At 44.7% G+C, this 12,958-nt stretch overlaps 1 protein-coding gene across 2 annotated transcripts in view; it reads left to right on the top strand.

Moving 5' to 3' along the window:
* The window catches only part of NFATC4 (nuclear factor of activated T cells 4), an 85,453-nt gene that overhangs the window by 34,815 nt on the left and 37,680 nt on the right, over positions 1–12,958 (top strand). The window contains exons 4-5 of one of the 2 annotated variants that reach the window (XM_040416794.1): positions 11,354–11,517; positions 11,997–12,169. In XM_040416794.1, coding sequence (XP_040272728.1) covers positions 11,354–11,517; positions 11,997–12,169 — 337 coding nt within the window. Of the gene's footprint in view, positions 1–11,317; positions 11,518–11,996; positions 12,170–12,958 lie in introns of both variants that reach the window. The other variant, XM_040416793.1, reaches the window with a different exon arrangement.

Genomic DNA, 12,958 nt, shown 5'->3' with positions numbered 1-12,958 from the left:
AGAACACTTTCCAGGGTGTAGGTGTATGTGTATCAAAGTCAACAATCAAGAGAAGACTTCACCAGAGTGAATACAGAGGGTTCACCACAAGATATAAACCATTGGTGAGCCTCAACAACAGGAAGGCCAGATTAGAGTTTGCCAAACGACATCTAAAAAAGCCTTCACAGTTCTGGATCAACAATCTTAGGACAGATGAGACCAAGATCAACCTGTACCAATGTGATGGGAAGAGAAGAGTATGGAGAAGGAAAGGAACTGCTCATGATCCTAAGCATACCACCTCATCAGTGAAGCATGGTGGTGGTAGTGTCATGGCGTGGACATGTATGGCTGCCAATAGAACTGGTTCTCTTGTATTTTTTGATGATGCGACTGCTGACAAAAGCAGCAGGATGAATTCTGAAGTGTTTCGGGCAATATTATCTGCTCATATTCAGCCAAATGCTTCAGAACTCATTGGACAGCGCTTCACAGTGCAGATGGACAATGACCCAAAGCATACTGCAAAAGCAACCAAAGAGTTTTTTAAGGGAAAGAAGTGGAATGTTATGCAATGGCCAAGTCAATCACCTGACTTGAATCCGATTGAGCATGCATTTCACTTGCTGAAGACAAAACTGAAGGGAAAATGCCCCAAGAACAAGCAGGAACTGAAGACAGTTGCAGTAGAGGCCTGGCAGAGCATCACCAGGGATGAAACCCAGCATCTGGTGATGTCTATGCGTTCCAGACTTCAGGCTGTAATTGACTGCAAAGGATTTGCAACCAAGTATTAAAAAGTGAAAGTTTGATTTATGATTATTTTTTTGTCCCATTACTTTTGGTCCCTCAACTAGTGGGAGGCACATATGCAAACTGTTGTAATTCCTGCACCTTTCACCTGATTTGGATGTAAATACCCTCAAATTAAAGCTGACAGTCTGCAGTTAAAACACATCTTGTTGGTTTCATTTCAAATCCATTATTGTGGTGTATAGAGCCAAAAATGTTAGAATTGTGTCGATGTCCCAATATTTATGGACCTGACTGTACATCGGCTAAACTTATAGCTAAGGAGCTAATGGAGAGGTTCTCCCGAGTGGGGCTACCTAAAGAGGTTCTGACTGACCAGGGGGCCCCTTTTATGTCCAAGGTCATGGGGGAACTCCGTAAGTTGCTGCATATCAAACAGTTACGAACGTCCGTGTACCATCCACAAACAGACGGTCTGGTTCAATGGTTTAACAAAACACTAAAAACCATGTTAAAAAGGGTGGTGTCTAAAGATGGGAAGGACTGGGACCTTCTTCTGCCCTATCTCATATTCGCTGTGCGAGAGGTACCCCAGGCTTCTACTTGGTTCTCGCCCTTCGAATTGCTATATGGCAGAGATCCTCGTGGTTTGTTGGACGTAGCCAAAGAGCCGAGGGAACAGCAGCTCACTCCGCATAAAAGTTTTACGATGGGGAGTGGGGGAAACCCCCCACCGTGCAATGTCTTAAAGGGGAAAGAGTAACTAGGCCTGAAATCAGGGATAAGGGAGCAGGTCACCTCCTAATGCTTCCCTAAATCCTATCCCTGACCTCCTGACAGTATGAGCCGCCCTCGATGGTAGGGTGGCTCATACTCACGAATCTCGGCCCTACTGACCCTATAGATCCCTGCATAATGGCGACAGGAGGCAGAGACAACTGATTCCTCCAAGAAACAGAGGAACCGGAAACTCACACAGACTAGAAACAAAGGGAATGATGGCAGTTAGCAACAGACGACACGACAGGTAAGTGTCCAGAAGCAGCAAACACAACTGCTAACAGGACAAACATGGAGACTTACCTGATGCAGCAGAAACCAGGAACTAGAGCCGTCCACGCCACAACCCCTGGATACTAGTAAAGCGCCTAGGCCCAAACACACACCAGGAAGGACCCAGCACCAACACCCAAACACTGAATTCAGTAGTCACTACCTGGACCACCATGCGGGATGATGCATGGCAGCCCCAGGCAGCGCTGCTTATAGTCCCCCCTCTGGGGAACTTCCAGGGACCCCCTTTCAGAGGAGAAGACGAACAGGGGAAATGTCTAGCAGACATGCTGGACACAACATCAACAGACCAGACATGTAACAACGCACTAGACATAACAACCAAACCCCAAATCAAAAACCCACGCCAAACGTAGACACATAAGGATGGGTGGAGACATGGAGAAGACATTGCTAAAAGACCATGATGTCCAACAAGGTGGCCCTCAATGACTAGGCAGATGGAATTGCCCAAGAATGGCGCATAGCTTCCAGCCCACAGCAAGGCTGGAGCACAATTAACCTCCATGCAACAAGCCTAGGCTAAATAGCTCCAAGAGACCACACCCTGCTCCACACCTAGTCAGGAAATTAACCCCATGCTCACCAAACAGCAGGAAGACTCACCTTAAAGGGGAAGTGCACGTGCAAACCGAAAACTACACGTTGCCCCCGACAACCAGTCTGCACGGCAACCGCATCACAGTCAAACAACAATACGACTGTGACAAAAAGTGTCCTTGAGTATGTTACCAAGATCCAACAGTGGATAGAGACCGTTTTGCCTCTTGTCAGGGAGCATATGGAGGCCGCTCAGCCAACCCAGAGTCGGATCTATAATCGGCAGGCTCGGGTCCAGATCTTTAACCCGGGTGACCGGGTTTTGGTTCTGGTCCTGACTGTGGATAGTAAGTTCCTGGCCAGGTGGCAGGGGCCCTACGAGGTACTTGAAAAAATTGGAGAGGTAAATTACAAGGTACACCAGCCAGAGAGGAAAAAAGGGAGCAGGTGTACCATGTGAATCTACTCAAACCGTGCAAAGATAGGGAAACCTGTACTGAAGACAGCCGCGGCCAGGTTTTCTAGGGGAAGCGGTTTCGGCAAGGGAAGCGGCTGCCACAGTAAGAATTGCTGACAACCTCTCATCTAAGCAGGCTCAGGAGGCCAGGTAGTTTATTAGCTGGAACACGGATGTGTTTTCGGATCTCCCTGGATGCACTTCCACTATTCGGCATGACATTATCACTGAGCCTCAGGCCAAAGTCCGGCTAAAACCATACCGGGTACCCGGGGCTCGGCGACAAGCCATCTTGGAGGAAGTGCAGTTGATGCTGAAGCTAGACGTCATTGAGGAGTCTAAAAGAGAGTGAGCTAGTCCTATAGTGCTAATATCCAGGCCGGACAGGACACTCCGGTTTTGTAACGATTTCCGAAAACTAAATGAGATCTCTAAGGCCTCCTGCACATGGCCGTTTTTTTTCCCCGTTTACTGGCCGTTTTTTGTGTTCCGTATACGGTCCGTATACGGAACCATTCATTTCAATGGTTTCGCAAAAAAAACGGAATGTACTCCGTATGCATTCCGTTTCCGTTTTTCCGTTACGTTTTAACATAGAACATGTCCTATTATTGCCCGCAAATCACGTTCCGTGGCTCCATTCAAGTCAATGGGTCCGCAAAAAAAACGGAACACATACGGAAAGGCATCCGTATGTCTTCCGTTTCCGTTCCATTTTTTGCAGAACCATCTATTGAAAATGTTATGCCCAGCCCAATTTTATCTATGTAATTACTGTATACTGTATATGCCATACGGAAAAATGGAACGGAAAAACGGAACAAAAACGGAAACACAACGGAAACAAAAAACGGAACAACGGATCCGTGAAAAACAGACCGCAAAACACTGAAAAAGCCATACGGTCGTGTGCAATAGGCCTAAGTTTGATGCATATCCCATGCCTCAAGTGGATGAGCTTATTGAGAGATTAGGCCAAGCCCGGTATTTTTCTGTTTTGGACCCTACCAAAACTGGCAGGTACTCTTGACAGAGGCTGCTAAAGAGAAAACTGCCTTCATCACACCAGAGGGGCTGTACCAATATGAGGTGTTACCCTTTGGTCTGCATGGCACCCCTGCCACTTTTCAACAGCTCATGGACATTGTCCTGCGTCCACATCGTCTGTACGCTTCGGCTTACCTGGACGATATTGTCATCCTCAGTACCGACTAGGAAAGTAATCTACCCAAAGTGCAGGCTGTAGTGGACTCCCTTAGGAAGGCTGGACTGACCGCTAACCCAAAGAAATGGGCAATAGGGTTAGAGGAGACTAAGGGCTCTTTTACACTTGCGTTGTTCTTTTCCGGCATAGAGTTCCGTCGTCGGGGCTCTATGCCGGAAAAATCCTCCTGATCAGGATTATCCCAATGCATTCTGAATGGAGAGAAATCCGTTCAGGATGCATCAGGATGTCTTCAGTTCAGGACCGGAAAGTTTTTTGGCCGGAGAAAATACCGCAGCATGCTGCGCTTTTTGCTCCGGCCAAAAATCCTGAACACTTGCCGCAAGGCCGGATCCGGAATTAATGCCCATTGAAAGGCATTAATCCGGATCCGGCCTTAAGCTAAACGTCGTTTCGGCGCATTACCGGATCCGACGTTTAGCTTTTTCTGAATGGTTACCATGGCTGCCAGGACGCTAAAGTCCTGTTTGCCATGGTAAAGTGTAGTGGGGAGCGGGGGAGCAGTATACTTACCGTCCGTGCGGCTCCCAGGGCGCTTCAGAGTGACGTCAGGGCGCCCCAGGCGCATGGATGACGTGATCGCATGGATCACGTCATCCATGCGCATGGGGCGCTCTGACATCATTCTGGAGCGCCCCGGGAGCCCCACGGATGGTAAGTATACTGCTCCCCCGCTCCCCACTACTACTATGGCAACCAGGACTTTAATAGCGTCCTGGCTGCCATAGTAACACTGAACGCATTTTGAAGACGGATCAGTCTTCAAATGCTTTCAGTTCACTTGCGGTGTTACGGATCCGGCGGGCACTTCCGGCAAATGGAGTACACGACGGATCCGGACAACGCAAGTGTGAAAGAGCCCTAAGGGCCAGATTTATCATTAGCTCAAGTCAAAATAATGGAGTGAAAAAGTCGCACATTTTTGCGCAATCGCTAAAACTGCGCAAACTCACCCCAGCCGAGACCGGGTAAGTATAATGGAGAGAGAGAGTGCCCGGCCATCAAGTGGGCACTCGAGTCTCTCCGCTATTATCTGTTGGGGAGAAAGTTCTGTCTGGTGACCGACCACTCCCCTCTCAAGTAGATAAGCCAGGCCAAAGAGAGGAATGCTCGGATCACCAGATAGTTCTTGTCATTACAGAACTTCAAGTTCTCAATGGAACACAGGGCAGGCCGCTTGCAGGGAAACATGGATGCCCTGTCCCAGGTACACTGTCTGGCAAGTGTTCACCCCCTCGGGGTTGAACAAAGGGGGAAGGTATGTAGGAAGGTGCAAGGGACCGTCGTTGATGGAAGGTATGTGTTACCGAGGTTCCTGGCCTCGGTGGAGTAAGAGACAGTTTTCATGTGTCAGCAGCAGTTGCTGTTTGACACCTTGCTATTTAGTATAGTTGTAATAGCTGATCCGGGACGTCTCTTACTAGGAGTAGTCAAAGTGCTGGGTGGGTGACTACTCCCCACATTCCAGGCCGGGTCTTGACTGGTCTATATAAAAAACCCAGCCAGCAGTGTTAGCTGGTGGTAATTAACTCTCTCTCTGACAGAGGAGGTCTGGCAATCGCTCTGTCCTGAGCAATGCCGATCGTGTGTGAACTAACACCTAGGATAACAGGTGACTCCTTTGCTGTATGAACTGTCTAGGTGTGAATAGACTGTCGTACTGTTTTGTTGCCATAAGTGTGAATAAAACACTGAAGGTTTTTAGTTACAAAATAACTGGTCTTTGCCTCTATACTGTGTCCGCTTGCCCTGTCTACCAGAGCAAATCCCACAGTAGACGAACCCAAGTCGTTCCAGACTTGTTTTGGACGAATCCACAAAATCTGCGTGTAGCGCCATTTTAGTGCACATGTCGGCATGAAAAAAGCACTAGGGAGGAAGAAGAAGGCTTCTCACATGACCCTGAGAGAAAGTGGGGAGGGCTTGCCCTAGGAGAAAGAGCAGAACGCCATTCTGTGCTGGGCTGTGAATGAGGGTGTTTGGGTCTTATAGAGTCTGACAGAAAAATGATCTTGGGAAGTCAGGGTCAGTGAAAAATCAATCAGGGACAGTCAGAAATCAATCAAGCTTATTGCCAGGGACAGTGAAAGGAAAGGCTAAGATTCCAAAGAAGAATTTTGTGTGTTGTGTACAATAGAGAGAAGCAGGGCAGCTGACAAACAGGGAGAGAGTAGACAGGATCTGTGGCTGTGCCTGCTATCATAAATGCAGATGCACCTCAAAAGTAGCCACCAATTTTCACAGAATTCCTTTTTTTGTGAGGTGTAATATAATAAAGTAGTATATATATACAGTACAGACCAAAAGTTTGGACACACCTTCTCATTCAAAGATTTTTTTTTTTTTATGACTATGAAGGCATCAAAACTATGAATTAACACATGTGGAATTATATACATAACAAACAAGTGTGAAACAACTGAAAATATGTCATATTCTAGGTTCTTCAAAGTAGCCACCTTTTGCTTTGATTACTGCTTTGCACACTCTTGGCATTCTCTTAATGAGCTTCAAGAGGTAGTCCCCTGAAATGGTCTTCCAACAGTCTTGAAGGAGTTCCCAAAGATGCTTAGCACTTGTTGGCCCTTTTGCCTTCACTCTGCGTTCCATCTCACCCCAAACCATCTCTTTTGGGTTCAGGTCCGGTGACTGTGGAGGCCAGGTCATCTGGCGCAGCACCCCATCACTCTCCTTCATGGTCAAATAGCCCTTACTTTCAAAGTTTTCCCAATTTTTCGGCTGACTGACTGACCTTCATTTCTTAAAGTAATGATGGCCACTCGTTTTTCTTTACTTAGCTGCTTTTTTCTTGCCATAATACAAATTCTAACAGTCTATTCAGTAGGACTATCAGCTGTGTATCCACCTGACTTCTCCTCAACACAACTGATGGTCCCAACCCCATTTATAAGGCAAGAAATCCCACTTATTAAACCTGACAGGGCACACCTGTGAAGTGAAAACCATTTCAGGGGACTACCTCTTGAAGCTCATCAAGAGAATGCCAAGAGTGTGCAAAGCAGTAATCAAAGAAAAAGGTGGCTACTTTGAAGAACCTAGAATATGAGAGAAAGGCTTCATGTTGGAGCCGAAACATCGCGTCACCACTGGGTGAATAAACAGTCTTTTTTTCACTTTACTGGAGTGCTGCTTTATTTTTCATTCGTATCATCCTGGGACGCTATTCCCACTGGAGCTTGCACCCGATTTCCGAAACTTTAAGGTTGGTGCTGCCATTCATTACATATATATATATATATATATATATATATATATATATATATATATACATGATTACTACAGCAATATTTACGCTGTGGCCGCAACCTACCTGTGTGTGTCAATTTGAAATTCAGCGTCAAGCTCATTTAAGCAGCATATATACGTGATTACTGCAGCAATACCCACGGTGTGGCAGCAATCTGCCTGTGTTTGTTAAGTTGAGATTGAGCGTCAAGCCTCAGTCATCCGTTTCTGTATTTTCAGTTTCCACACAATTGGAACATCACTTTTGTCAAAATGAACCTGGATTCAGGAGGATATTCACAATCCTCCTGCTGATTCCAATCCATAGACTTCACAGACCTCGTCTTGCTGGCGGTGCCCCATATTGCCACTGTTGCTGTCTGCCTATTATTAGGTTTTGTACTGCTGCTGCGGCCTGCATCATGCTGCTAATGCCACTCAATCATGCTGAAAAATCAGACAGTGTAATACAGGCTTAAGCCTAATAATAAGTACCAGTCCTTGATCTATACAGATCACTTTACCGCAGATACCAAGTCTTTCTGAAAAAAATTAGGAGGCTGTCCTAGGAGGCTAGAAGAGGTTATATACCAACTTTCGGGTCAACTGGAACAACTTCTGTTCGATCTGAACCAATTCGGGTCTGAACCAAACTTTTTTTTTAATTCATTGAACCGGACCCAAAATGAATCTCAAATGCCTGACTTTGTCAAATAAAGTGCAGAGGGTGCAGCATCTGCAGACAGAGCAGAGAGTCTAGGTGTAATGGCAACACCCCCGTTGCTCCTACAGACTCATTTGCATATATCAAAACACCATTTTCTCAGCAATGTGGACACAGATGAGCATTGTACCAACTCAGATGCCTTCAGCTGCCAAATGCACATGCAACAGGTCAGCTATTTTCATAGGAACAAATCTGCTGACAGATCTGCCCTTTAATAGTGTAGTAGCTATAATTACTACCCAAAAACAAAGTTATATAGACAGGACCCCTGAAAACAAGAGTATTCCCTAAAATTATAGGGAATGAATAGGGACGTGTGCTGTCCGTGGAGAACAAGTACAGCACACGTCCGTGAAACACTGACGTCTGCATGAGGCATAATTGTATATATTATAACCTGATTTTAATTTGATTGCTTTATCTGGCTGCCATGTGTCCCTGCTGGTATCCAAATCCCATCTGGCTCTGAGCCTGAGCAAAATCAGCTGCCAATGCAGTACTTACAAATGAGACATTTGTGCATTTGTTTGACCGGTCCACCAATTTCTGGGTCATGGCATTCTAAACTGGTGCACAAATGAATTGACGCACAGTCCGGTGTCGGCTGTAACTAATCCTGCTGACATACTTCTGAAGCTGCTGGGATCAGGGATAACTCTTTTTTTACACATCGGCAAACTGCGTATGTGTTCTGTGGTATCCATTGACTTTAATGTATGTATTCACACATCAGTGGTTTTCCACAGATCATGAATCAGTGGTGACACCGCGGAAGCATGCACTACTTTGTCCGTGGTGATGGATCCCTCATGCACATTACAGTCTATGGGAGTAATTTATTAAGACCAGCGCTTTAGATGCAGGACTAAATATCCCCTATAACTGGCAGTGGATCATAACTGTGCACAAGTATATTTATGTGTATTTCTATTATCATATTTTATTATTTATTTCTCATTTTTTTATTTTTCACATTTTATTTTTATTTGCATTTTTACTTTATCTTGTTTGCATCTTCAGATATAGGGAAATGCAATAATAGTATATGTATGAGGACAAACTATATAGATTCTACAGAGATGTGGATCATAAACATAGTATATAAAAGTCCTATTAAGGATATATTGCTGAATATTATCAAATATGAATATTCTAAGCTTTGTGGTGATGTGAACGCTAAAGTGAATAAGGATCCCGGAAGAGAGGTATATCTCAACCAGGTTCCTCAACTGGGTGAGATAAGTAAAGTTCCAGAGTGGTGCTGGCTTTAGCAAGGCATAGTTGCTGGAGCTATTTTGTTTAGTATTTAAGGGCTGGATTTTACTTGGATTGGGAGCTAGGTTGGTAGAGGGAGCTGCCAATCCACCCCTCCCATTCCAGGGCAGGTTTTCCCTAGCATGAGGGATCCCCAGGTGTAATCACCTGGGATCATTTCTGGGGAGTAAAAGCCCATCCCAGACTGTCAGTCGGGGGCGTGGTTGCAAACAAAGGCCGGGTGAGGCTCTGGGTGTGTGGTTCCAGCCGGACTAGGCTAAGAAACCACGAGGCTGGGTCATAGCCTGGACTGACCGTGTTACAGCCTGGGGACTGGTATACGCCTGGCTGAGAAAGCCGGACCTAACACTGTGTCTGAACAGTACTCTATAGGTGAGTCAGGGATTCTACCATATGTTTAGTTAGAGCCCAGCCGGGCAGGTGTTTGTTTTGTATTATATTTGTTTTGCTGAGGTGCCAAATAAAAGCTACGTTTGGACCTTAAACTTGGTGTCTGGCGAAGATACTTGTGTGAATGACCCCCGGAGAAGAGCAAATCCCCGACAGCTTATTTAAGAGATTATTTATGATCAAATGGTGATATAATAACCAGGGTATAGTTCCACAGAAACACTGGATTAAATCAATTTGATATGTCCTGAATACATGTACCGCACCATCTGAATAGTGTATGTGAGATGCTTGCGAATATATGGTCCGGTCCAGGTTTTATAGGAATGCAATAGTCCGATCTAGGTTTTTTATAGATCAGGACAATCTAATATAAAGAGTGATTTTGTCCCTCGCTATTCACACAATTTTCAGACCACTGAGAAAGACACCAGTAAGGTTTCGAAACGCGTGTGAAAGATATCTGGACACAGAGATACAAAGAATTTGCTGCAGCAGTAAAAAGTCGCATTGCCACTGAATACAACCGGTGTTGGAAAAGCCCTCATTGCAATCAGCGTCCCGGAACTTCTAACCCGCATGCGGGGTAAAGCTAGTGCCGGCACCAACGTGTAGATCAGACACCCCGCAGCCGAATGGGAGATACAGTCACGTATGTACCCTGATACCAGCGATACTACATCAAATGCTGGGACTGCGGTGAGCGGAGAAATACTGTCTGTTGTCTAATTGAAGCGCTGAGTAAACACACTATGTATAGATCCACTCTGTGAGGAGGGAATATAACATATTGGGTGGCAACAAAGAGACTATGATTTGATTACAATATATCATAAGAAAATAATACATGAGACATTGTGCAATTGCTTATAATATCGCTGTGAACTTTTATTCCAAAAAGTGCGTGATCTCCGCACACGGAATTAAGAGAGGGACTGCGACCACATCTTATCGCAGTACAAGCACCATATGTATGATTTGTTAAATTGGCCAGTTTTAATTTATGTTTTAAGGATTTATATGCTAAATATTGCTACCCTATAGAGATAGATGTATATTTTAAGATAGGAATAAACAGGTATATGTATTTTTATATATATTGTTTCTTTTTTATTTTTTCCATATAATAAGCCATTAATTACATGTTGTGGAATTGACCTTGAAAATCCCCAGGATACTGTAGTGTGAATGTTTGTGATCACTGTAAATACACTATATGTGAATATGACTTAAGAGGCTGGAGGGGAAGGGGAGGTCCCATACTTCCTCTACAAACCAAGATTCTTAATTCAGCAATCTTTAAAGGGCATCTGTCAGCAGATTTGTACCCATGACACTGGCTGGCCTGTTACATGTGCACTTGGCAGCTGAAGACATCATTTTTGGTCCCATGTTCATATGTGCCTGCATTGCTGGGGAAAATAATGTTTTAATATATGCAAATGAGCCTCTAGGAGCAATGGGGGCGTTGCAATTACACTTCATTTTCTTAGCAATTCAGACACATATAAACATGGGACCAACACAGATGCCTTCAGCTGCCAAGTGCACATGTAACAGGTCAGACAGTGTCATAGGTACAAATCTGCCCTTTACTACAACCTATTTTTCATCCCACAGAAAGATGAATCTAATGCTATCTTTGCAGCTTTTAGGATACAATGAAAAGCCTCTTACTCTTCAGATGTTCATTGGCACTGCAGATGAGCGCAACCTGAGACCTCATGCCTTCTACCAAGTTCATCGGATCACAGGAAAAATGGTTGCTACACCAAGTTATGAAGCCCTTGTAGGAAGCACCAAAGTTTTGGAAATGTCTCTTCTGCCTGAGAACAACATGTGTGCCAAGTAAGCTGCATGACATGAACTAGCGTGAATTACATTTAATGAGGTTCTCCGACTTTAGAAACCTCCCTCCATGTCCCCAAAGAACACATACCCCCCATTCATCCCTGTTGTTTCCAGCACTGCAGCTCCAGTCCCCACCTCTAGTTTCTGTTTACAGGCTGCGGCGCTGAATTAGCTGCATCCGGCACATGACTGCCACAGCCAGTCACTGGCCTCAGCAGTCTGGTGTTGTGTACTGCTGAGGCCAGTGAATGGCTGCAGCCGTCATGTGCCAGATACAGCTAATTCAGCACTGTAGCCTGTAAACACAGACTGGAGGGGTACACTGGAGCTACAGTGCTGGAAATGGAGATGGATTAAATGGTAAGGAGGCCTTATTTTATTATTTATAACTTTGACAACCCATTTAAGAGCCATAATAAAGTGTATTTTATATCTATATACATTACTGATGGATCCTGTTTATGTCCATGTTTCAGTATAGACTGTGCGGGAATCTTGAAACTCCGGAATTCAGACATCGAACTTAGGAAGGGAGAGACAGATATTGGCCGCAAAAACACACGTGTCCGCCTTGTTTTCCGGGTGCACATTCCACAAGGAGGAGGAAAAGGCATCTCTCTACAAGTGGCCTCCATACCTATAGAGTGCTGTAAGTAAAGATAATATGTAACACAAAGAACCACAAGATATCTATCAGGGGTGCACAGGTTCTAGTTACAACCAGGCCCTGGTGCCTGAAGGCATCCAAAAGCCCCTCTGCTCAGATATGACCATTATGACCATGAATAGCACATGGTAGGCATTGTAGATTTTTCATAGGGTCAGTTTTTCTGGTAATTTGCATATTTTATTAGTATGAATAGAGATGAACGAAGTTATGAAAAATTTGCTTTGCTGAATTTCACAAAGAAATTCGATTTCTGACAAATTACTTTGTCGTAAGGCGCATTTCTTTGTATGTAGAGGGTGCAATGATGGTGAACGATTGCGCCTCCCCCGTCATTGAACACCTCAGATCCTGCGGCATCTGAGATTAAAATTAAGTCCTCTCAGGGGCTAATCCAGTTTAAAAAAAAAAAAAAACATACTCACCTTATCCATCTGATTGCGGAGAGGCCATAGCGGCCATCTTGATTGAAGACACCGATGGAAGACATTGTGCCGTGACGTGATGACGTGATCATGCTGGCTGGGCGCGGTGACGTCATCACTTCCAGGTGACAGCATTATCTTGTGAGTTAGTTTGGTTATTGTCTCTGCAGTAGATTGTGCTTTCTTTCCTTAATTGTTCCATATTGGGGTTCTCATCTGTATAGCCAGAAAATTTAGCCAGTTTTGTTATATTCTATTCTTATGTTTATCTAGTCCAAATTGCACGGTAAGCACAAGTATGTGACTATGGAATGCAAGTAACATACACAAGACCTATAAGATAATA

This window comes from Bufo bufo, chromosome 2, assembly GCF_905171765.1.
Source record: "Bufo bufo chromosome 2, aBufBuf1.1, whole genome shotgun sequence".
Lineage (NCBI taxonomy): Eukaryota > Metazoa > Chordata > Amphibia > Anura > Bufonidae > Bufo > Bufo bufo.
This window is presented reverse-complemented; position numbering and strand designations above follow the sequence as displayed.